Source organism: Miscanthus floridulus, chromosome 10 (genome assembly GCF_019320115.1).
Source record: "Miscanthus floridulus cultivar M001 chromosome 10, ASM1932011v1, whole genome shotgun sequence".
Lineage (NCBI taxonomy): Eukaryota > Viridiplantae > Streptophyta > Magnoliopsida > Poales > Poaceae > Miscanthus > Miscanthus floridulus.
Window position 1 is genome coordinate 11,572,036 of NC_089589.1, and position 26,829 is coordinate 11,598,864.

General features: G+C 42.8%; 1 protein-coding gene across 1 annotated transcript; it reads right to left on the reverse strand.

The window, feature by feature from the left end:
- Positions 1-4,022: 4,022 nt before the first annotated feature.
- On the reverse strand, positions 4,023-26,675 carry LOC136486246 (uncharacterized). Its single transcript, XM_066483125.1, has 35 exons — positions 26,388-26,675; positions 25,741-25,908; positions 25,557-25,646; positions 25,297-25,433; positions 25,125-25,215; positions 24,927-25,009; positions 24,738-24,844; positions 24,060-24,212; positions 23,420-23,484; positions 23,185-23,272; positions 22,952-23,030; positions 22,757-22,865; positions 21,806-21,865; positions 20,558-20,676; positions 19,374-19,746; positions 19,103-19,287; positions 18,944-19,013; positions 12,273-12,423; positions 12,014-12,183; positions 11,582-11,923; positions 10,871-11,038; positions 10,491-10,784; positions 9,455-9,631; positions 9,055-9,318; positions 8,295-8,393; positions 8,007-8,191; positions 7,584-7,919; positions 7,303-7,456; positions 7,087-7,197; positions 6,788-6,955; positions 6,389-6,497; positions 5,779-5,937; positions 5,568-5,671; positions 5,414-5,473; positions 4,023-4,485 (listed from the first exon to the last, which is right to left on the reverse strand). The coding sequence occupies exons 1-35, from the start codon at positions 26,583-26,585 to the stop codon at positions 4,282-4,284; spliced, it is 5,430 nt and encodes a 1,809-aa protein (XP_066339222.1). The 5' UTR covers positions 26,586-26,675; the 3' UTR covers positions 4,023-4,281.
- Positions 26,676-26,829: the final 154 nt, after the last annotated feature.

A 26,829-nucleotide genomic window follows, 5' to 3' on the forward strand; every position in this document is an offset into this window, starting at 1 on the left:
CAAGAGTCGATAACTAGCTTATACCAGAGTCACAGTGGAGGTCGACCAGATTGATGCAGCCATACGAACAGAAGTATAAGCCATGACGGTACTTATAGATAAGCCAGAGGTTGGCTAGACCGATGCAGCCCTGCTCGCTGAAGAACTCACCAAGATCTACTCTACTCCTACTCCTAAGGGGTGGCCGGAGCCGAAAAAAGTAAGTAACTTGTATTTGATTGATTGTCCTTTACAATAGCCGGGGTTCAATATTTATACCCGGAACCTACTCATGAATCCTACTTAAGCACGACTCATCACAATTTTTGGCCTAAGAAAAAACATTCCTAATTTAAGATAACTTAGATCCTAATCTTTCCCTTTTTTTAGAGTCCAACATGTTTTTCCCGGCGCCGATCGTAGCTTTTGTCATTATCTGCTGACGCTATCTGAAGAAAGCCGATTCTAGTGTTGTAGTAGAATCAGCTGATACCGACCTTCACGCAATCGATTCCTTGATGACATGATCTTGAGAGCTTTCGAGTCCATGCAATTCTTCTTCCAAATTTTGGTGTAAACACGTCCCTCGTGCCTCATCGACAAAGGATGGGCCCGCAAGTGGCAAAAACTCAGGTGCACAAGCCTCAAGGGAGTCTCGATCCACGATCAAATCTCAACCGGGCTAACCCTAGATGAATCCCCGCGAACATCGCTACTAGGGTTCCCTTTAAGCTATCCGGCTAACAAAACCACGGCGGGCTGGCTGGCGCGGGCGGATGCGGCTGGCTGGCAGGCTGCCGCCGGCGTTCGTGGCGTGGCGGTCGGCGTGCTCGGCGGCGGGCGGACGCGGGCGCGGCGGCCAGGCGGCCTTGCTGCGTTGCTCGGGCAACGGCGGCTGCTCCGCCACTGGCGGACGCGGGCCGCGGCGGGGGTCTTATTCGGCTCTGCCGCGCCACGGATCAGGGCGCGGCAGTGCCGCGTCAAGATCGGTGGCGCGGCAGACCCTGCCCCGTCAGCGATCAGCGATTCGGGTCGCCGCCACGTCAGCCCTCTGCCGCGCCACCATGCATGACGCATTGACGCGGCACAGGCATTTGGCCGCGCCAGGGCAATAGGGACGGCCAAAAGTGTTAGTTTTTTAAAAAAAACCGATCATGTTAAATTTAAAATTAGTTTTAAAAAATGTTAAAATTAAAAAAAAAATCTCCTCTCACTAGTCGAGGGCTCCGGCCCGTGCTCCGAGAAATCGACCTGCATGCGTTGATCCCGTGTGCATGCTACGTCCGTGAAATCCTTATTAGCTTCTTCCCTTATCTGAAGAATGTGCAAATCGGTTCAACCTTATAAAATCCATTTAAAATCAAAATCAAATCCAAAAATCATGATTCAAGTTTATTTAGGTTCCTTTTGATCAGATTATATTCTAGAAGTGATAAAAACATATGTTACACCTTGAATATTTGTTATATATTTTGTTTTTGTAGCCTTTAGTATATTTTTATAGAAAATTGTTTGTTATTCGTATCAGTGTGAATTTTTATATAAATATATTAATATACTATTTATAATGATGCTTTGTCTATAATATTTATGTTTGATCATGGTGCCAGAATTACTAGTCTAAAAAATATTATAATCATATTTAACTTAATTATGCTTGATTTGTTTTGTATCAACTAACAACAAACCGGTGTACAAGGATCATATTCATACTTGATCGTGACTACATGCAACTATTAAACAACTTGTAGACAGTGAAATAGACGAACCATTGTATGAGCTATCTATTTAGCTATATATATGTGGATTTCAAAAACTTACCGAAAACATGTTGTACTGTCTGTGGATTGTACATGCCCACAGACCAAAAGACAAAGAAAACCAAGGCTTAACTTGACTAGGAAAGCCCATTGCCAGATTCAAAAAGTTCAACAGCAAACAAGGAGACAGACCAACCCATTTACGCCTGGCAGCTCGGCAGGAGGCTCCTTAACCTCCTCCAAAACCATAACACCAGTGAGTTCTGATTTCTAAACTGCCAAACACAGGTGGGCTTTGCTATAGTACCCTCTAATGACTATGAGTCGTTCATTTAATTAGATCGGACGGTTAGAATCATCTATTACTTCCTAGGAGGTAATAGATGAAATATATATTTATTTGATTTTAAATTTGGTAAAATAGAATACATAAGGAAAGTTTTAGATACAAAATTTATTTTCTAGATCTAATTGACGCATGTGTGATATATTAGATATAGTAATTTTTTTTATCACTTCTCATATATTTCAGGTGCCTAAATTTTAAGATGATTTCAGGCAACACTCTTGTACTACCAATTAGTACAAGTAAATTATTACTTTTGTGATTTATTATTTGTCTTTGTGTCATATCAAATTTTTGTCCTTGTCTGACTATAGAAATAATTGTAAATTGTTGAATTATCTTGTGCCAACACATATAAGATTTTGTCACTCGGAACAAAAAATTACAGATTATGTCTACAGAAATTGCAAAAAACTAAAACTGCAATTTTAGTATAAAATATATGCAATAAGCATCGCCTGAAAAAAACTAAAATTCAGGCACCTAAAATTTAGCAAATCCCTTTTTTATTTTGTAAGTTTAGACATGGAATAATTTAATTAGCCATAGCTGCCGTGAGCATTATTTCGTGCATGTAATTTCATTCTCCAATCACGTATACGTGACCGTAAATGTCTCGTTGCCAAATCCATGTCCGTACATGACCGTGACCATTTTTTATGCTTGTATGTAAGTTCTTATTCCTAAATCTACACACGTGACAGCACATATAAGAGTTTTTTTAATTGATTATATAACGTGATCGGTGTACAGCTTTAATGTGACTATGTATCTGCCAAAAGTTTTTTATCACTTTTAAAGAAAAAACATGTACATTAGCATCACACTGTATGCAAAATGAACAATTTTTTTAAAAAAAATACAGATTCAAATGCATTGTACAATCGGAGTGATAGTTGTATTATACATAATTAATAGAGTTGGGAGAATTTGAGAAATCAATGGCTTCACGTCCACTTGTGCATGCCGTGATGAGGGGGATTTTATAGCTGCACGTCCACTTATGCATGCCGTGATAAGGGGGATTTGAGAATACTTTTTTCATTTCTCATATTAATTAATCAATTAATTAATTTAAAAATTTTAAAAATCAATGACTCAGATTTGTTTGAAATATTACTCCCTTCATACTAAAAAATAAAGTCGTTTTGGACATGATTTAACATACAAGAAGTAATTAATTAGGATGTATTTTTCCTATTTGCCTGGGTATGAAGACCAACGTCGACCTCAACAAGCTCATGGAGGCTTGTGATTACATTTCCAAGGAATTGGGCAGGCCACTGGGTTCCAAGACTGCGACTGCTCTGCGCAAGCTAACCACCTGAGTCCCTGAAAACCTTTTTCAAGCACTCCGAAGAGAAATGTATCAGTTTGTGTTATCACACGTTTTTTTTTTTTACTTATATATACAGACGAGTCATATGAACGTCCTAAAGTTTTACTTTAGTTTGCAATTTGGTGAACATACTCTGAAAACATTTGATTCACACATTTGTACCTGTCGTTGGAAGGGCAGGCCTGGTGAAAGCGGTAGAGTTTTACCGCCTATGACCGGAAGGTCCCAGGTTCGAGTCACAGTCTCCTCGCATTGCACAGGTGAAGGTAAGACTTACCACTGACACCCTTCTCTAGACCTCGCACAGAACAAAAACTCTCTGCACTAGATACACCCCTATTTCTACCCGCCGTTGGATGATTCTGAATAATCTGCGTTTTCCTGGACACAAATTGTGTTTGCAGAAACGAGTATACGGAACAAAATGCACTGATAAAGTTTTGGAATAGTCTACATACTTCACCAGTTGCAATATGGAGACCTCGCTGGTTTTTTTTTTTTTTTTTTTTTTTTGGTAGCGGGCCTCGCTGGTTTTGTGCCGACGGGAAGTAAAATTTTCAAAAATCTGATCTTTGGTACCTTACCGTTATATTGGATGGACGGCACAACTGCGAAATGCTGCAGCAATAGTTTATTGCTGCCTGACAATCTCGTGTTTCTTACACGCACATGTATCAGAATATCACAGCTAAGGATCTAGGCAACAAATAAGCAAACTAATCGAAGCATGTGCCTATTCTTGCCCTGCCCTGACATAAAATGGAGGGAGAACTTCGCCATATATTCTGTACTATATGCATATATCGGAATCAATTTACAATCACCACGGGAACTTTACATGTTCCCTGTGCTGGTTTTTAATCCGTCGTCATGGTTACTCCAGGGAGAGTTTTAAGAATGGCCAGGCATTCCTTCAGAATTGCCTTTGCTTGTTCACTTTTTTCAGACTCGCAGAGCTCTGTAAGTTCATCCTCGAACTTGGCCTCTGTTCTGTCCAACAATGGGAAGTCTCTGTACAGTTTGCTCAAATCAAGAAGGCACTCCGATGCAGCAATGTGAACCTGCAAATAGGTGATAACTCGTGACTCATGAGGAATAAGGTTTGGTCTGGATACTAATGGCTAATGGCAAACTCAACAACAGCTTCTAAAACCACTGGTTAAGAAACAGCCATGGGTCTGTTTTACTATTAGTATTTACATGGATGTAACCTCATATTGTGGACTACTTATGGCAATTCCAGACAACCTTTGCACCATTCGTGTGTATGAGAATGAATGATGTAAGTATTGTGAAACAGGAACACTAGGGTTCTGTTGGCCAGCACTTATTCCAGTAATTTCACTGGTAGCAGCCATGACATCTGACCAGCGAACAGGAAAACCAAACCAACTTAGCATCCATGATTTATTACATGTCAGGGCTAATTAATTAAGATCTGCCAGCCACCATGATTTATTATATGCCAGGGGCATTTAATTAAGAACTGAGCAGATTAAAAAAGGTAGTTAAACAATGAGACAAATGCGTATTTGAATCTTAAAGAAATAGAGTGGACCCTAATGGTCACCTGAGTGATTTATCTGAAAACATAATCTTGCTCCTTACATAAAGCACTTATGCAGTTTTCCAATAATTGGTTTGAAGTTACTTGTTTGACACATGACAACTAAATTTGACAGAAAACAGCAACTTTTCTTATCATCATTAATGGAATCATAGACAAGTATACACACTGCTAAATCAAGGGCCAATGCTATTAAACCATGCTTTAAACTGTCAAGTGCAATATTACAATGTTTACATGCTTTATTCCATAAAAAAGACATGTTATAGGCACATATTTTAAATTAAAGTGAGTGTTAATTATTATCCATTAGCAGGAAGACAACGTATTATCTACGGGTAAAGGTGTTATGAGATGGTAACAAAAAATAGGCAAATATATTTCAACATCAGCTAGGGAGGACTAGACAGAGAGAAAATTACCTGAGCAATCTTTACTAATCTTATGGAGTCTACTAATTTTGGTGATACCAAATGAAATAACTGAAAAAATTAAACAGAAAAGATATGTCAGAAGCAATGAAAACCAACGGCAACCTGAAGCTGAATATAGAGACAAACAAACTACAGGATATACCTCCTGAACCAAGCAAGCTGTGTCTTGAGGCCATGTGCTACTATCACCAGAACTGTGAAATTTCAGGCACAACTCTTTGATACACAAGAAGGATGATAGTTTAACTGTTCATGAAAAAAATAATATGAGCGTTACTATGATGATTTGCAACCATGAGACAGAAGCATCCAAAAGATGTTTAGAATTATATTACGGATCCCATATATCATACCTTGCCAACTCTCCTCAGGTGAGAGAGAATTCAATATTAGTTCTAAAACATTCTTCTTTTGGTTGATAATATCCTGTGGAAAAGCGACACTGATGCAAGATGTTGCACAATTGAGCACTTTATCCAGAGAAATAGAAGCACCTTCACTTTCATCTAGTTCTGCAGAAAATAATCCATACATAAATTTTAAAGGAGTGAAAGAAGTATTTGGAGATACAATAGAGATAGATTATATAAGATGATTGCATAGCAGTAAGATCAAGTCAGGATTAGTTGAGGCTTCACTTATTGATTCAGAAAGACAATCAGTGATAACAAATTCGGCAAATTAGAATGATCATATTCCATACTAGAGCAAAATTTGAAAATTATATCCTAAGCCTCTCTGTAAATGAAATGTTGCTACACGAAGGGTATCAATGTATTATTCTGGAAGTGCCTCATCAAGCTTCAAGCTATTCTTGAAAAGGTCCTCAGAACTAAAAAATATGTTATCCTACAAAATAGCTATACATATAAAAGAGAGCATCAGATATTCTTGTATTCAATTACAAAAGGTTTTGTTAAGAATAGTCATTAACTGAATGAAATATTCAAAATAATGACTCACCCGCACCAGCAGAGCCTTTTGTCTTCGAAATGACAGATTGGTTAGAAACCTCGTACAACATTGGAAACACACTATTGAAAAATCCTGGATCTCTGAATGCCGCAATCACCTGAAAAATGATGAAAAAGAATAACCCTAGGTAAATGGTACCAATTCTAAAATTTTGAAATAGTATCTAAAAGGCTATATCATTGCAAACCTTAAGTTAACACCCTCAAGAAAAAATCTAGTAAATCTTTAGCATGATGCTAAAAGGTACATTTCTGCAACAGTTAAAATTTGTTTTATTAAAGAAAATTTTGGTCCACTAAAGAAAACGCTGGCCAACAAAAAATAACACTACAGCATCTGCTAGTGAAAATGGGTTCCGAAAAGTAAATGAGATTTGAAGAAAAATACTTTGTGTAGACACAAGAAAGCTGCTTCACGGTACAATTTTGATTTCCTACTGCACGCAGCACACACAGCATTTAGTATAACACTTGGCAAGCTGGAGTCTTCTGCAGTTATAGCAACATGACAGCAAGAACACAATGAAGCCAATGCGTCCAGAATAGCATCTTTTCCCTGTTGAAAAATGTAAGGGAACAAAATTAATTATGTACCAACAACCAAGACATGGATAAATTTCCAAAACAATGTATAAGCAGATACTCCACTTATCATTCCATGAACAAATGAATGATAGTGTGAATTACCTCCCAGAATCGACCTGGCAATTCTTTCAAAAGTGATTTGAGAATATTCTGGTAGTGTGCTGATAGGGGTTCTCCAAGAATATCACATAGCTTCTTTATAGCCTTGGCTGACTGGAAGGAGAAGGCTGTACAGTAAGTATATTACAAGGTACAGGACTTTTAACTATTATTATCTGATATGCATATGGACAAGCAAATTATGAAATAGGACTGTACCTTTCTTTTACCAGCCCATGATGACAATGACATGCCATCACATAAAAGAGATACAATTTCTGGTAAATATAGTGTTAGGGTTACTCTTTCACTAGTAGGAATATCCTCCCAAAGTTCTTCATATAAAGCACTGGTGTCTTTATCATCATCAAACCTGAAACAAAGTTTTGTTTATACACATGGAAAGGTTTCTGTATTTCAACTAAACTGAAGGCATTATGAATATTTGAAATACTAGGAGTCAAGAAAATGCAAGGTAGACAAATGTGTCCTTCACATACCTCGACACAAAAATTACAGGGATAACCACCGCATTATATCCACCAAGAATATCTGCTGCATTGCTCAAGTAGGCTTTAATAAGAATTGCACCAGATAACTGATCGTTTTTCCCACCTGAATGCAGAGAGGTAGTATCTTCAATAAGCTTCTGAGCCTGGGGAAGACTAGCGTATTTCAAAACAGTTGCACAAGAGGACGCGAAAGCCTTTTTAGCGGTAGAACTCCTTTCCTCCAGAACAGCACTATACAATAACTTCAGTAATATTGTTGTGAATGGTTTGATGTCAACCATGACCCTCTGCACCAACAAGGTTATGAAGCTAGCAACACCAACCCTGGAATCAGACAGAAAGGAACATTGAAGTAGTGAGAAATGAAGCATTTGAGGATATAATGAATAAGATCGTACAGGCAATCCTAACCTTGTATTTAAGCCAACAGCTGATCTAACCATTTGAGCCAAGCGAGGAACCAATAGATCAAGTGAATTCTTATCAACAATTTTTATACAGATATCAAGAGTTTCCCACATTGGAGAATCTTTAGCCACAGCTATACGCAAGCTTTCAAGCTTATCAGTTTTGATGCCAACATTCCCTGCATGCATCTTTGATCCAAAGGCAGGAGTGAGTAAAATATCGCATCTGTCAGATATACACGTGCAACATCATCATCATCAGTCCTTATAGAAGTGGGGAAAATTAGCATACCTCAACATAATTCAACCTTTGATCCTCCAGACTTGACAAACATTCAAGCATACAACTAACAAGTTCCGGCAGATGAGGACGAAGGGCAGGACCAGCACCCTGAAGACATCAGGAAGCCATGAGCTTAAGACATCTCTTTAGTTAATTATTTTGGTGATGGCATCTACATAAGCAGAGGAACTAGAAGCTGTAGTCTGTGCATAGGCAAAGTAGTAATTTTATTTTGCCCGTGGTAATAAGAACCTTTCATGTTTCTTTCCTTTTGATTCATTTCCTTTCATAACATTACTTAACAAATTCTAGGAATTCTGTTCCTTTACTTTAAGAAAGAAGTTAGAATACTCTTGAGGCATTCGGCCAAGTGCCAACCACATAAAAATGACAATCATGTTCGTGTTTTCAAATAATGTTCATATAACAAGGCTAATGCTGCATTAGGCTATTGGCATCCAAACAAGGAACTGGAGAAATTGCAATTTATATAAGTTCAAGTGGAATAAACATATGAAATTGCTTAGAAAGTAGAGGTAATAGAAAGTTTCTCTTCGATACCACCTTGAGGAACTTCAATGTTTGATTAGGATATGAATAGAGATAAAGTTCTATGATCTATTGTTCACTCAGTGGTCAGTATGTTAGAGTTGAAACACAATTGTCAGAGAAAAAAATCATCGAATTTGGTGAAATATCGCATGGTTTCAATATAACTCATTATGGCAGATATTGCAACTAAACTTGTTAAAGTTTACCATCAATATACCTTAGCAAGCTTCATGACCAAACTAATAGCAGCTTTTTGAACACTCGGAACTTTACTGAGTATGCCCTCAGAAAGCAAGTATGGCAGCACAATGTTCATTGTTTCGTTTGCATCAGAAGTAGAAGTTAGTGATATATCACAGAGCCTAATTGTCAATGAGCTTACGGCTCGGCACAAACTGTCACCAGCAGTTCGCACAGTTTCCTTTATGTCATCCATTGCACGGAAGGTGGTTGTCCATATTTTTCTCAAATGTTTACAAACCTAAAGAACAAATAAAAAGGTGAGTTGTAATTGTTCTGAAAAGAAATTCAAAGTCAGATTCATACAAACACTTTAATATAGCTCGTCAAATGAAATATTGAGCTATTCAGAATTTCCATAACACCATGAATGTTACCTGACTATATCTTCGACCTTGGATGATGTCTGCAAGTGCAAGACAGGATGCTTCTCGTGAGCGCCAAAGCCTCGATCCAGATTGAACCAATAGATCCTCTACTATGGCATCATAATGTTCATCTATTGCTTTTTTCGGATCTGAAACAATTAACTTCCAGATGTGTACCATTGAATCCTAAAAGGTGCAGCTGGAACTATTAGCTCCGAGGAAAGGCTCTATGAGCTTATTAAGAAATATGAATGCAATAAGATAACCTATTGATGTATATCAATGACAACCATAAAACAGTGCAATAACTGATTGCTGAGAGGGACCCTCTTAAGGATAAGAGGACTGCTGACATGTATATCAGTTACTCATCAGTAGATATGTTTGATCTATTTTTCTGATCCGAGTTCCAAGGCCACGTTTTACTTAATTTCAAGCACTAGTTGCATGGATGTTCATTATACCAAAACCTTGCTACTCACAGTAAAGGATGCTTGAAAATAATGATTTCTGGAACTATGATTGTGCATGGGAGTACATTGACTACTAGAAAACTATTATTGTGGTATAAAGCTAATCTCAATGAGTTATAATGCAAAATTCATGCAGTGTTTAAATAAATTTAATATAAATTTTCTCAACAACAAGAAAAACATGAGGAAATCTTATCTGCAATCTGATTACAGGATAGAAAAGTATACAACAGTATAGCATAACTAACACAATGTGGAAACAGAGTGTTTAGTTATAATGCTGAAAGTCATCATAGTGCCTTAATAAACCAGCATAACTTAAATGTACTAAACTAAGGAAATCAATGTCAAGTTATGCTTAACTAATCGAGCTGTTTGATGCATTACTTGCTTAGCACATCAGCTTGTTACTTTCTCATATGAAAAGAATGGCAACATCATACTGACTATATTACATGGTTATAAGTAGTTTTACAAGAGTACATTTGTCAACCAAATAGTTTAATTTCAGTCCAATAAAAAGGAAACATAGAAAATGGCACATATGGTGATGAGTGTGCAAACTTAGATACCTGGATGTTTTTATCAGGGTCGTGTTGGTAACGGACAAGCCTAGGAATTAAGGTATGCAGATAAGGTTGAAGTGCCTCGCCAGCTTGTTTGGCTATCTTGGAAAATCCAAAAGCAGCACCCCTTTTAGAATTGAGAGCAGCCTGATAATTAGCTAGATCCATGAACTTGTATATCAGGTCAGGTTGCCCCATCTCATTGGCAAGACTGCACAGCTCCTTGTACGTGCTAAGTTTCCCTCCAGTAGGATTATTGCCAATTGTGCCTTCTTGAAAGACCTCGGAATCCTCCATCAACTAATGCAAGTGCATAAAACATAATTACCTTCGGATGAAACATTATCAACTAAGGAAAAAATATATAATTGAGAAAAATCATGAACCTTAATGGCTTTTTTCTTTCTTGCAGCGCCAGTCAGTGTGTTCACCAGAGCATGAACCAGCTCCTCTTTCATAGATGCATCACCAAGCTCATACACAATACTCATGCCTTGAGATGCCAAATCTTGCGTAAGCTCATTTGGATCACCAAGAAGATGTGAAAGGGCTTCCTGCAAAAGAAATGAAATTTACATTTGTCAATAAAGAAGGAAGAACTCTGGTGAGAACATTAAATGACTATCTGAACAAATAAAGCAATCAAATATTAGACTAAACTAAAACTAAAGGTGACCTATATCCTCCAAGCAACAACTGTGCTAGCTGAAGAAGAAAAGAAGTATATTTCACCAGTATATGCATAAGCAGTTCAGCTCACTTCAATCAAAAGGTGAGATACCCTATGTCTATTTTTTGGCACCACACGAAAGCGCAAATTTGAAATACAGTCATAGATTGGCACATAAACCCTAGTAAGAACTCCCAAAATGAATCGAAAGCTAGTTCAGTTTTTAAGTGGGGTACACATCTAATGTACTTCTACTCAAAGTTAGCTTCCATGCCTAAATCACTGTAGATTACTGGCACTAAAATACCATATGGACATCACAGTATAATGATTACAGATTCTAATGCACTGAGGCAGTTTAGAGAAAGTTTAAAAATGTACAAAGGTCACCTTAATAATCTAGGTATCTTATTCTTGGTTGACAAACCTGGATTTGCGGAAGTAGTTCTAGGATTTTTTTATGTCGGCCACAGTACATCGTCAGTGAGACCAACCAGACAGTACCTGCACAGCGTTCTTCTTTTCTACTGCTATAAATTAGTGTTTCGAACAACTTTTTAATAATTTCGTCTCGTGCAACTGAGTGTGCTTCTTCACAAGCACTTTTTTCATAGGAGTTACTCGAGACTAGAGATGCATCACCGGTAAGATAGTTTGTGGCCTGGGAAAGGGAAACAAAGTTCGTCTCCAGTATCACATCTGCTGTCACAGGAACTTCTCCCCATATGAAAGATAAAGCCTCCCCCGCAGCAAAAAGTACATCTTCCACCTGAACAAGCATAATTTAAGAATGTTATTATTTATTCCAAAGAATAGTGGTAATATTTTAGCTGCAAAGTTTGGATTTTTGTGCCACTACCTTAGAACGTGAAAGGCTAAAAATCAAGTCTAATGCATCATTCAGGTGAGGAAAGGACATCTCATTCCAAGATATGTGCCCCAATGATACAAGAATTTTCTGTTGAGCTTTAGTATCATTTTCAGAAAGAAGCTTAGTCAGCCTCTCACGGAGAACGCTTAATAGTGTACCTGAAGGCAAAAATAATTAAAATAAATAGCATCATAGATGGTGAATAGCACAACTCATAAGCAGTATAGGTTTGATTAACAAGTTTAACCTGTAGAAGAGTTTTGGTTGATGGAAGGCAATGCACAACGCAGACCAATGTGACCAAGAGATTCCATTGCAACAGATGCTAATGTCGAACCTTCAGAGATAACTACTTTTACAAGAATATCAACTACATTTTGTACCATATCCTCAGATATCTGCATATGCACTCCAAATGCAACAAAATTAAAAAACTTCAAGTGAAAAACATACAAATTAGTTGCATTCATAAAAATAATGTGTTAGGAAGAAAGTTTTCTAAGCCACATGATGGCAGCCAAATTAATTGCATCATAGGCAGTCAAACTTGTGAAGTGGGCACAAGTATCCAAAACATAAAAATTAGACATCTATCAGACAGGTTCAGTTATAGTTTTGGCTCCAATCTAGCACTAGCGCATCTGTTTTCATAAGCCTAGGAGTGAGTGGGTGTGTGTTAAGATTTCTCCAAAGTTCAAACTCCTTCTCTCTTCTTAATATAATTTTATGCAGCTCTCCTGCATGGTCAAGAAAAAAAAAGTTATAGTTTTGGCTCACTGACGCTAGGGGCTAGTTACTTGTGGGGTAATGGTGCAGATATTTCTTCTACAGTTGTGCAGTTATAGCCCTTGCTTCCAACACTAATAGGCCACCCTTGTAAGATAATCTGCTGCTGTCCAGAAACGTCTGCAAGCAAGTGTAGTGCAGCAGCAGTCCTAGTTCAGTTCAGTTGCTGCACTTGCTGTGCGTGAGTGTGCTGTGCTCAACTTCTTCTTCTACCACCAGCCCAAAGTGTGTGTGTGTGTGTGTGTGTGTGTGTGTGTGTGTGTGTGTGTGTGTGTGTGTGTGTGTGAGTGAGCTGCTGCTCACCTGTGCAGACCAGCGGGATTCCAACAACCCTTTCTAGGAGTGCTATACTCCCTCCATTCCAAATTATAAGACGTTTTGGCTTTCCTAAATATGTAGTTTTGCTATACACTATGTCTAAATACATATCAAAAACAATGTATCTAGAATCTAGAAAAGCCAAAACGTCTTATAATTTGGAAAGGAGGAAGTAATGTTTAGCAAAGCTATCTATTGACTTGCACAACCAAGCATTGATGCTCAACAAAGTGTAGATGAAGAATATGAGAGAAATTTTTAAAAAAAAAGAAATCTAGCAATGTTCTGTACTTCTATTGTTTTGAGAAAATAATCAAATATTGATGTGACACAAATAAATCAGAAATGTGTTCTTCGTACTTCCTTTTAATCTCCCAATATAAAGTATTTTGACTTGTAATAAGAAAAGTGTTACTCTCTTCCTTCCCCATATTAGATAAACATACATTCTGCCACATGTTACTCGATTTCTCTCTCCAACTACTAATACCAGAGTAACATACAGGTTCTCATGGACCATAATTCTAACAGTATCAATATCAAGTCACTCTAGCAAATATGATAAGTATATTCAAGATGCAGTTTCAAGGCAGAGCAATCTAAGAGACCATGCCAAATTTGTCATGTGGGGCCGCACGTACACACGTCAGCGGCGGGCCCGAGACATCAGGCGAGCCGCAGAGCGCGCGGGCAGCAGCGAGCGGAGGCGCGCCCAACAGCCAGGCCAGATCGAGTGGCTAAGGGCTGGCCTTGATTTTAGGAGTTGGTTTCCTTAGTTTGCAAAGATTAGTTTGTTTCCAAGATTAGTTGGCTGATTGGCTATTTATATGTAATTCCGAAAAACAATGAGGAAAAAAAAAGAAGATCATTATCCTTAATCCTCTCTGTCTCTCAACTAAGCCTACGGTAGAGGGGTGTAACCTCACCGGAGAAGACGGCCGACGGCTACGAACTACGTAGCCGCGGTCCGGCCAGCCAAGGGCTTGACGCCCTTGACAACCTGGTATCACGGTCTCGCCGATCCTCTCCCACCCGCTCCACCCAGTCTTCCACAGCCGGCCAAAATCCTAGCCCGCCACCGTCACCGCCGCCCTTTCCCACGTCCGCGCCCCAGCCAGCAACCATGAGCGAGCCGTCCCTCGCCGATGTGGTCCAGATGCTGAAGTCCGTCACCACGGAATTGAAGGACCTGAAGGCCGACATGGCCGCCACGAAGGAGAAATCGGCGTCGTCGTCGGGCAGCGGCACCGGCGGTCGCCAGGACGGGCCGCGCGATCTTGATCGCCCGCCGAAATTCCAGAAATTGGAGTTTCCCCGCTACGACGGCAAGACTGATCCGATGCTCTTCGTCAACAAGTGCGAATCCTATTTTCGCCAACAACGTACCATGGCGGAGGAGCGCGTGTGGATGGCCTCCTACGCCTTGGAGGATGTCGCCCATCTCTGGTACGACCAGCTCCAGGAGGACGAGGGCACGCCGCCATGGGGGCGGTTTAAGGAGCTCCTGAACCTGCGTTTCGGGCCGCCCCTTCGCTCGGCTTCGCTGTTCGAGCTCACCCAATGCCGGCGTACAGGGACCGTGGAGTACTCCAACCGTTTCCAGGCCCTTCTGCCTCGCGCGGGTCGTCTTGATGAGATTCAACGTGTCCAGATCTTCACCGGCGGACTCCTGCCGCCGCTCAGCCACGCCGTCCGCATCCACAACCCGGAGACGCTAGCGGCCGCCATGAGTCTCGCCCGCCAGGTGGAGTTGATGGAGCTCGACCGGCAGGGGCCACCTCCCCCTCGACCGCCCTCGCGCGGCCTTCTTGCCGCTCCAGCGGTCCGACCAGCACTGCCCGCACCTCCGCAGCAGCTGATGCTCCCTGCTCCCCCGGTGGCCGCCCAGCAGGGCCGCGGCGAGGGCAACCAGCGGCGCCTTACACCGGACGAAATGGCGGAACGGCGCCGTCAAGGTCTGTGCTTCAATTGCAATGAAAAGTACACCCGTGGCCACAACAGGTTCTGCCGACGCCTCTTCTTCCTCGAGGGCGTGGAGGTCGACGACGCCGCGGACGACGGCGCTGCTGCAGCAGACGCGGTCAGTGAGACGGAGGCCCCAGTCTTCTCCCTCCACGCGGTCGCTGGTTTGCCCGTCGGCACGACCATGCAGGTCCGCGCCTCGGTGGGCGCGACGTCCCTCATCGCCCTCCTGGACACCGGATCCACCCACAGCTTCATAGGGGAGGATGCAGCGCGCCGGACCGGGCTGCCAGTCCAACCTCAGCCGCGCCTGACGGCCACGGTCGCCAACGGCGAGAAAGTACCATGCCCAGGCGTCCTTCGCCGCGCTCCACTCAATATCGACAACCTCAGCTTCGCCGTCGATTTGTTTGTCATGCCTCTTGCAGGGTACGACATCGTCCTGGGGACACACTGGATGGCCACCTTGGGGAAGCTGGTGTGGGACTTGGTAGCGGGCACTGTCTCGTTCCAGCACGAAGGGCGCACCGTGTGCTGGGCGGGCGTTCCAGCCCCAGGCGAGCACGGCCCCTACACCACCTCGGCCAGCACCTCCCTGCTCGAGGAGCTCTTGGCAAGGTTCGACGACGCCTTCGCCGAGCCGACCGGCCTGCCCCCGCCCCGAGTCCGCGACCATGGCATCACGCTCAAACCAGGCGCGCAGCCGGTGGCTGTCCGGCCGTATCGGTACCCGACGGCTCACAAAGATGAGCTCGAACGACAATGTGCCGCCATGATGGCGCAGGGCATCGTCCGCCGCAGCTCCTCGGAGTTCTCATCGCCGGTGCTCCTCGTCAAGAAGCCGGACGGCACGTGGCGGTTCTGCGTCGACTACAGGGCGCTGAACGCGCTCACAGTCAAGGATGCCTTCCCCATCCCGGTCGTGGACGAGCTGCTCGACGAGCTCCACGGCGCGCGTTTCTTCACCAAGCTAGACCTGCGGTCCGGGTACCACCAGGTCCGGATGCGGCCTGAGGATGTACACAAGACGGCGTTCCGCACGCATGACGGCCTCTACGAGTTCCTCGTCATGCCATTTGGCCTCTGCAACGCGCCGGCAACGTTCCAGTCCCTCATGAACGACGTCCTCCGGCCGTACCTACGTCGATTTGTACTTGTCTTTTTTATGACATTCTCATCTACAGTCAAACCTGGGCGGATCACCTGCGACACCTCCGTGTCGTCCTCTCCGAGTTAGTGCGCCACCGCCTCTTCGTCAAACGTTCCAAGTGCTCCTTCGGTGCGCCATCCGTCGCGTACCTGGGACACGTCATATCCGCGGCAGGCGTCGCCATGGACCCGTCGAAGGTCCAGGCCATCCACGACTGGCCGGTGCCCCGATCGGCACGGGCGGTGCGGGGCTTCCTCGGCTTGGCGGGCTACTACAGGAAGTTCGTCCACAACTACGGCGCCATCGCAGCCCCTCTCACGGCGCTCCTGAAGGAGGGGTTCGCGTGGAACGCCGAGGCAGCGGCGGCATTCAGCGCGCTCAAGGGCGCTGTGACGTCCGCGCCGGTACTGACGTTGCCGGACTTCACCAAGCCGTTCGTCGTCGAGTGCGACGCATCCACCTACGGGTTCGGGGCCGTGCTTATCTAGGAGGGCCACCCGATCGCCTTCTTCAGCAGACCAGTGGCGCCACGGCATACGAGCGTGAGCTCATCGGCTTGGTGCTCGCCGTGCGGCATTGGAGGCCGTACCTCTGGGGGCGGAGATTCGTCGTCAAGACCGATCACTACAGCCTCAAATATCTCCTCGACCAGCGGCTCGCCACCATCCCGCAGCACCACTGGGTGGGAAAGCTCCTCGGCTTCGACTTCGCCGTCTAGTACAAGTCGGGCGTCTCCAACACAGTCGCCGACGCTCTATCTCGCCGCGACACCGAAGAGGACACCATGGGCGAGCTCCGCGTGGTGTCGGCTCCGCGGTTCGACTTCATCGCGCGGCTCCGACAGGCCCAGGCCACCGACCCCGCGCTGGTCACCATCCACGGCGACATCCAGGCTGGAACGCGTGCGGCGCCCTGGACCGTGCGGGACGGCATGATCCTCTACGACGACCGCCTCTACATTCCGCCCGCCTCACCCCTTTTGCAGGAGATCGTCGTAGCTGTCCACGATGATGGGCACGAAGGAGTCCAGCGTACGATGCACCGCCTCCGCAGGGACTCTCACTTTCCCCACATGAGGCGCCTTGTGCAGGATTTCGTGAGGAGCTGCATCACTTGCCAGCGGTACAAGTCCGAACATCTGCTTCCGGCGGGGCTTCTCATGCCGCTGCCCGTTCCCACCATCGTCTGGGCGGATATCGGCCTCGACTTCATCGAAGCGCTTCCCCGGGTCAACGGCAAGTCGGTGATCCTCTCCGTCGTCGACCGCTTCAGCAAGTACTGCCACTTCATCGCACTGGCGCACCCGTACACCGCCGAGACAGTGGCGCAAGCCTTCTTCGCCGACATCGTGCGCCTCCATGGCATGCCGCAGTCGATAGTATCCGACCGCGACCCGGTGTTTACGTCGGCGTTCTGGCGCGAATTGATGCGCCTCATGGGAACGAAGCTGCACATGACAACGGCCTTTCACCCTCAGTCGGACGGCCAGACGGAGGCCGCCAACCGCGTCATCATCATGTACCTGCGGTGCTTCACCGGTGATCGCCCCAGGCAGTGGCTGCGGTGGTTGCCATGGGCTGAGTACGTGTACAACACGGCCTACCAGTCATCACTGCGGGAGACGCCGTTCCGCGTGGTCTACGGGCGCGATCCTCCAACGATCCGCTCCTACGAGCCGGGTGAGACACGGGTGGCAGCAGTCGCGCGCGACATGGAGGAGCGCGAGGCTTTTCTCGCTGATGTGCGGTACCGCCTGCAGCAGGCCCAAGCCGTTCAGAAGAGCCAATACGACAAACACCACCGCCCTGTTCACTACCAAGTGGGCGATTGGGCGCTACTTCGTCTTCGCCAGCGAACTGCCTCGTCCCTGCCAACAGCCACCGCTGGCAAGCTCAAGGCGCGCTACCTTAGGCCCTATAAGGTCGTCGAGCTCATCAACGACGTTGCGGTACGACTCAAGCTGCCGCCGCAGGCCAGGATCCATGACGTCTTCCACATCAGCACCCTCAAGAAGTTCGTCGGTACACCACCCGACGCGCCGCCCCCACTGCCGGACATCCACCACGGCTCCGTCGTTCCGGTGCCAGAACGCGTGGAGCAGACACGCTTGGCCCGCGGGGTCCGCCAGCTCCTGGTGCATTGGCGAGGCGAACCGGCGTCCTCAGCGACCTGGGAGGACCTTGATGACTTCCGCCAGCAGTACCCCACCTTTCAGCTCGAGGACGAGCTGGACTTCGAGGGGGGAGAGATGTCATGTGGGGCCGCACGTACACACGTCAGCGGCGGGCCCGAGACATCAGGCGAGCCGCAGAGCGCGCGGCAGCAGCGAGCGGAGGCGCGCCCAACAGCCAGGCCAGATCGAGTGGCTAAGGGCTGGCCTTGATTTTAGGAGTTGGTTTCCTTAGTTTGCAAAGATTAGTTTGTTTCCAAGATTAGTTGGCTGATTGGCTATTTATATGTAATTCCGAAAAACAATGAGGAAAAAAAAAGATCATTATCCTTAATCCTCTCTGTCTCTCAACTAAGCCTACGGTAGAGGGGTGTAACCTCACCGGAGAAGACGGCCGACGGCTACGAACTACGTAGCCGCGGTCCGGCCAGCCAAGGGCTTGACGCCCTTGACAAATTTCAGATAAAGACACGTCAGAGAATGAAATCAATAAACAAGCTACAAAGTTAGGAGATGAATAAAATGAGCGTACATAAGATTGCTTCAAAGCACCAGCTGTTAGGTACCCGATCGCACACAGAACTCCATGGTAATTTTCAAATCTGGCCAAATTCATCAAATAGTCACATGAATCAGAAGTTGTGTGGCAACACAAAGGACATGTCAGTCTTAAAGTTTTCATTTTTCATACCTTGATGGACGGTTTTGACTCAGTGTTGAAGTGAGCTCAGACAGAAGACTTGGTGCAGAAGTGGTTGAAAGAGCTGAAGAAGCAATACCAAGCAGGCGTGACGCAGCTTCACGAGCATCAGAATCAACATGACCCAAAAGAGTTCTTAGCCAATTTATGCGTTCTGCATACCGCAATGACACCAACTGCAAGTATAAAGTGCAAGTTTAAAAAAAATCTGAGGAAAAGGAAAACATGAGGTTTATTTTAATAAACGGCACCAAATGGAAACCTTTGGTTCACGAGAAGAAAGGTCAACCAATGACTTCAAGGCCAGCGCATGCAGTTCGCTAGACCCTTCATATGACATGGCATGTTCTAAGATGACACACATTTTTGCTACAGCAGAATCAGATGGATCTTGCAAAAGATTTGAGCTATCACTAGCCTCAAAGCACTTCATCAGAAACTTGATCATTGAAACAAATGTTTTTGAAGGGAAAAGTAATTTTCCATTTCTCTGCTCATCAGAATGCAGCAACTGAGGTCGCTGACAGCAGATATAATTTATCATTTCCTTTACATCAGGATAGCTGAAATCACCAGACCCTGCAGATGATTGCCTCCCATCATTCATAAGATTTAGACCAGCTAGAGCCATTTCCCTGTGACAGCAAAACTAATAAGAGAAGGATACATAGATGGCTAAACATGTACAAGTTAAAAAAGGCATGCATTGATAAAATCTGCTGAAGTATCAGCATCATAATGGTTTCTTGTTCACAAAAATGTATTGTACCAAATGCCAAAGCAAGATCACCAATTATTCTCTAGTCATTTGAAAATGTCAGAACTGAAGGACGTTGCTACTTTCATCCATCTAAAGGACATGAGAAACATTTGTTGAGTGTAGCAAAAAGGGTTTATGAAATTGAGTCAGGTGAACAGTTATTGATCTAGCAGATTTTACAATCTGAAATCAATCTAATGGTTTTACTGACTGATAAGTGACAAGTATAACTACAAGTCTAAAATAATATACAGCGTCACCTCATACAAATGACAATGAAGTCTTTATATTCAACTTGCAATTCCAAAAAAAATAAAAATGCTAATCGGATGAATACTGTATACTTGTATAGGAAAAGAGAAGAATGCCAATATGGCCTGCACTCTGCAGGATATAAAGTTAAGCATGCATAGCAATAGGGCAACTTTTACAAAATGAGTGAACCTTATGGTTAATTACATGGATACATAGCTAGAAAAAAATTATAACAAATACTAAAAGCATCAACAATGTTGGGACATTTGATGTTTGGAAACTTCTAAAAATATATATATTTCCCAAGTGATGTGGACTATAAAGTATATGGAGCTACCTGTGACCGCGCTAGTATAATAGTACAGAAAAGCAACCATAACATCAAAGCATTATGCCAAAATAATGTATATCCAATATCTTTTGTAACCAACCTTATGTCCAGTTTAACATCTGAAGCCCCAATCATGCAAATGTACCGGCTTGAACAGTGCCGTGTATCGTATAATGTTGTTGCCCATCTTATAGCAGAAAAGCGAACCTCACTTTGCTCCTTTATTGAGAAAAAAATTCAAAAAAATATATAACAAAAATGTGTAAGATCAAGCAATTATGCAAAATTTAAAATAAGAGCATAGAAATCCTTTGGTTAGGCCCTTAGAGATGATAAGATATTGCAATTTGGGAATAATTAGTCTACATATAATAAAAACAGGTGTTGCTGGAAGCCCATGTCTACTCCATAGGAGTTTCAAGTATCACCAAAACCACAAGAAAAATAGCCACCCCATAAAAACTGCCGCAGATAGAAAGTATGACAAAGTAAGCCATCAGCGATAAGTTCTCAAGGCTGTACATGAGATACGAATGCACTTGTGATCTTAGAAAAGGGTGGGAAAAAGTTATGTTTCGACTCCAAAGATGAGATCTAAACTGAGAATTTGAGCCATAGTTGAAGGATAAAAAATCTGACCTCTTGCCTAGGTGGCTATGAGCATATCTCAGACTAAAAACTAAAATCTTAAACCTCTCCTAACACTAAAAATTTGGCATGGTTATTGAAGTAAAAACTTGGTCAGAAATTTGTTCTGAGACCAGCTGTTTGAACTTTTAACTTCTTTTGCATAATACTTTAATAGTACTAGTGGCTGGAATAAATCTAAATCGAAATATCATATTCAGAAAATCAAACTGATTTGGTGAAGAGAAGGTGCTTTTCTATTCACATGAACTGGTCAATAACCCTGGATAAATTTACTTGGTTATTTTGCAATATTCACCTTATACATCAGGTAATCAGCTTTACAGATTGTTTTGAATAATTGCACTTTTGTTTAGCAAATGGAGCATGGGCCTTCCTTCAAGTTCCTAAAGCATGGACTTAGGTTTTGAACTTGCGGCCCTCATAAAAAAAAAAGGGCAGACCCAGTGCCGGAGGCTTCCACATGAGTGGGGTCTAGGGAAGGGATAAACCGAGACAAGCCTTTCCTCCGCAAAATCTACGGAGAGGCTGCTTCGAACCCACGACCTGGTGGCTCTCACCACTGCACCAGGCCTGCCCTCATACTAAAATTTATTTGCATTCAAAACTATCACCAACGATGAAACCATATATAAATGTTGAGAACAAAGGATTAGCACAATAGTGGTTTGAGAACCTATGATGTTAAGAACAACTTTACCGCTTCACAATTTTCCAGAAGAAGCGCCTCAAGATCCTTCAGTACTATCGTTGAAGCACACTGATATTAAGGTCAAGAAAAAAGAGAATAAACTTAACTGACAATTCTCTAATTAAAGCTAGAGAAAAATTGGATGCATAGATATCATGGTAAAGTCATGATGCAGCAAATAGAACAAAGCTATGCAAAAATGTTGCAAAATGAAAATACAGTACCCAATTGCTATTGGTTCTGTTCTGGATGATAGAAAATCTGTGTTTTATGTTGTTTCTATCTTATGTGCACACTAAAATATCCTTTTTTTGTGAAACACTTATCCTGCTAGATAAGCATCAATTACATTCTAATGTATTGAAGCTCACTTATTACTTGCGAGCAATAGCATAAAGGGTTGCCAACACACATGAAATGCCACTGGGTTGATATGTAATTGTGAACCCTAAGGCTTGGATGCAAAGTATTTTTGGAGTTTTAGACGAAAAAAATACCATGGTTTTACGAAATACATTAGTTTCAGAAAACTTTGAGGTGTTTGCATACAACAAACCTTGTAGTTTTGAAAAACATGATACTGCTAAAACTGTAGCCTTTTGGAGTTATAGAAACTCTACTCTAGACATCTTTTTGCAAAACAGTGGTTTTGCATATCTCTGGTCTCTAAAAACTACAACATCGAAACAGGACCTAAGTATTATCAAAGTAACAATATTAATTATTAAGGTAACTAGGTAAGGTCTCTGAGTAGATCAGAAGTTCAAAAATGGAAACTGCCTAGACATATTTTGAAGTCTCCTTGCCTCCAAAAGGTTTTAATATGGACTTCTTTGCATCAACCATTTACAATAATCTAGCATCTACAAGTTGCATCAACCATTTAAACCAAAAAAAATACTGTATAAATGATCAACTAATTACAATTTAAAATCATCTTTGTGAAGCACACAGAGTTACCTTATATGCTGTAGCAAGGGAAGTAGCCGCCTCTTGAATTGTCAAACGAAGAGATTGATCCTCCAATCTCAAAGCAGTAAAGAGTCGTATAGCCATGTCAGTTTTATCACTGCAATATAATAGAGGTAGAAATGGCATTCCTTAATATAACATAAATGAAACAAGAGCCAAGAAAGTTTTAAGAAAATATCATGCCTGAATAAATTTGGCATGCGAGAGGCAAGCAAACCAATAGCCTGGTATGCAAATATTTTGGTATCTCTACCGGTAGAATCTGGAGGAGAAGAAAATCAATACATGTTCAATGTTTTTCAATCATTTCAATATTGGAAATTTGGCCATCAACAATTATCTCAACAAACCATAAAAAATCAAAGATAAACCACATTTAGATCTGAATAGATAAAGCTGATAAATAGTTGAAAGACCTGTTTCTGCAGTTGAAGAACCATCAAGGGAGCGCAATATTCCACTAAGTATAACCGGACCGATTAACTTTAGCTGGTCAGTTACTGCCTAAATTAACAATTACATCATAAATTACATTAGTTTAAAAATGGAGCAAAAGAATTACCATAGGTGGCCAAATTAAAAGCAACAGAAGTCACTAAGTCTAGAAGTTAAGCTACTCCTTGTTAGAACATGCCAAGTGCACATACATACATGTTTGAAAACCCAGACAGTGAACTCCATTCCTAACTGCTTCAGCCTTGAAGTAGTTCCACTTCCTACAGGCGAAACACAATGAAAGATAAGACGGATTTAGTAACATACCGAAATGGTGAAGTTAAGTCATTACCTCATCGAAACAGCATAAGGATGGTTCTACCAACAAGTTATTATCTTATCGAAACAGCAAAAGGATGGTTCTACCAACAATGAAATGTAAGAATGAGGAGACAGAGTTATTAGTAATAATAGGTTCACAGAAATATGAGTTCGAAATGCCAGTGCATAATCTCATTAAGAACAACAAAGACCAAACACTAACTCATCGAGGCCAACGGAAATGCTTTCTGGAACCACGATGAGCATGATCCTTGAGCAGAATTAATAAAATGTCTGAATCTCAGTTGACCATGACCCTTGATTAAAGTAGTGTTGTGTAAGATGTCGCAGTTTATTCCATATGACTAGGGTAAAAAACAAAAACACAGTGAAACATCAACCAAAAAAATCAGCTTCATCTTCAATACACATCTATGTTCAGTAAGACAAAAGTTACAATGTAACAATTAGGCATCAGAAGGGATAAGACCAATTAAACGCAAACTAAAAAGTGGTGGGGTACAAAACAGAATACCGTAGATGCAGCCGAAGATGCATTGAAGTGTGTGTGGAAATGCATTTGCTGCAGCAACTGATCGGCAGAAAACACTCATAAGCCGCATACGCAACGAAGCATGTGCTGGGGAAACTTTCAGCTCTGCAGCTATATTTTCTGCACCCACAGTACCTGTCTCACAAGAGAACATTATCATGGAGCAAGACTTACCACAAAATATTTAGATACAAAGTGACAGATAAAAACACAAAGGGGTCACATGCAATGGAACTATCAATTTCTTAATGGCAAAGAAGAATAAGAAGTGCCCACACAAGTGCGCACAGCATTCAGCTATGCATGTGTTCAGCCTGCTGGCATTCAACCATGTCAGTGGGCAGCCAATTGTGTGGACATATGTAGTCATCTATATGGGTACTTGTGAAAGGTGGGTTTGGGAGTTCAAGAAGGGCTGCATAATCATGAGAACAGGTTTGCAATCATCCACTCACATATGCATTCTCTCCAATGGACCATAAAAACCAACACGTAAAAAGAAATGAAGCCACAATTAAAACAACACCAATTGATAGAAACGCATCTAAGTATTCAGACTATAACACAACACATAGATGGCAAGAGACGAACATAGTGACAGTACTCTAATTGAAATTTAAACCGCATTGATCAAAACCCAAGAAAATGCAAAGTACATACCATTGAACAATGTGAACAGTCTCTTGATAAGGTTCGGATCTTCTAAATTTACTGTTGAAGCTTTGCGCTTTAAGAACTCTTCTCCTTTCTTAGAAACTGGCTCTTGGCTGTACTAAGATAGTGGTTAGCATGATTATCGGTCCACGTAAAATTCCAATATATTTTAGACAAAATTCTAAAATAGAATACCTATCTGAAGAAGCAGATAAATAAAGAGGGTACACAATCTCAGGTGCGAAGTTCATAGCTTCAATGACATTCAAGATTCCAAGCTGAAGAGATTGAACAAGAAATTCAACCATGAGAAGACCAAGCGCATTGTGCAGGTAGTAACAACTAAAATATGTATGTGCACTTGTGCAGACATGATTACACATTTTTAATTACCTTTCTTGATGCAAGTACATCGATTTTTAGGGGTTGTTTTCCGGTGACACGTTCTGATTGGGCAACTGACAGTCCTGCTGGGCATCCAGTACTGTACAATTCAATAGCAGTCAAATGTCCGATGCTCAAATTGTGTTCTATGGTTTTACCTAATTTAGCAAGGAATACGTACCCTTGAGGTGGTGCTTGATACAATAATGTGTGAAAACAGAATTCAGCAAATACTAGACCATCCTTGGTTTCAGTTATTACTCGATATTTTGACGCAATAGTCTCGTCCACCTTATGGGTGTTACATTCGCCAATAGCCTGACTAATATAGATGCAATTTTTGTAAGGAAAAAACATGCGAGTGCTACAGAATGTAGAGACGCAAAGGAAAAAAAGGATGATACAAACAAAACTTTACAAGACATTCAATAAAAAGGTGACCTTTGTTACAAGTCTCAAGATGATCCCTTGATGCTGGGCTGGAACATTTGATATATTGATTAAAAGATCAGGTGCGATGTTCCCTTTCTCCTGTTACAGAATGGTAAGTTGACGCAATCAACTTTGCAGAAATGGTGAAGCAGCACTAGAGAAAACTAGAGACTAGCAAAGGAAAAGAGAGTACCTCGGTTGGCAGGCGTTCAAACGCCATCTCAATATATACGATACAAAAGTTTCGGACCATTGTTGCGGAAGTAGATTCAGTATAGATCTTCCATAACTCCAGCATTGGCAATGAAATCTCAGGCCTGTGCTTCACCCTTTTGTTAATGTGACTAAGAATTTCCATAACCTAATGAAACCCAAAAATAAAACCACATAACGTTAGAAAGGCCCATACAAAACTTAAACCAAAAAAATATAGTACTGACTAGTGACTACTAGTAGGCTAGTAGCAAGGCAGCACGTGAAAGGAGGCCAAGTAATTTTTTTTTAGTAGTCCTAGTACAAAATAAACAGCTAAGACTACAGAGAATGTGTTAATCGTGTAATTGTATGAGCCAGCCACTAATAATACAAGCAATTTCCCTCTGAAGAAACTAATGGAAGCAACTGCCGCAGACATAATAGGTACAACGCTCTCAGTTGTGCCACGCCCGAACCTAAAAATTCTCTCTCACATGTCACCCCATGAGCAATATCCAATACATAACATCACGAAGGAACCAACTAAACCAACTGAGGGGAATAGGACGAGCGGCACGAATGTCTCTCACTGAAATTCCGATCGGGTAAGGACTGGAGGAGAGGGGACAAGAGCGGTGCGCTTACGAGCTTTCGGACGGCCGGCGCGGGGGAGGCCAGCGAGGTGACGGCGTAGGGGAGGACGCGGGCGAGCACCGGCGCGAGGCGCGCGTCGTCGGCGAGGGCCAGCCGCATGAGCATCCGGTCCAGGGCATCCATCCTCTCCGCGTCCGTCTGCTCCGCGGCGGCGGTGGCGGCCGCGGAGGAGGCCGATGGCTCCGCCATCTCCGCCTGGCTGGGGTTGGAATCGCCGGCGTTTCCTTCTTCCGCCGCAAGAAGGTGAGGGGAGGACTGGCGAGGTGGCGGCTGAGTCGATGCTAGTCGGGTTCGAGTCCAACGGTTCATAAACCAAACCGGTGCGAGTAGGCTGTCTCTTTTTTTTCTTTTTTCCTCCGCGCCCGTGCAAACACGTTTTACTACGGAGGGCCTGTTTTACCCACCCAAAATGCCAAATTTTTCGAGATTCTCC

Excerpts from the sequence above, each read along its gene's own strand:
- LOC136486246 (XM_066483125.1), bottom strand. The coding sequence starts at position 26,585 with ATGGCGGAGCCATCGGCCTCCTCCGCGGCCGCCACCGCCGCCGCGGAG. Across the intron at positions 19,288-19,373 it reads TTTCTTCTCGTGAACCAAAG|TTGGTGTCATTGCGGTATGC; the intron begins GTTTCCATTTGG and ends TTATACTTGCAG. Across the intron at positions 11,924-12,013 it reads TTAGCCTTTCACGTTCTAAG|GTGGAAGATGTACTTTTTGC; the intron begins GTAGTGGCACAA and ends ATGCTTGTTCAG.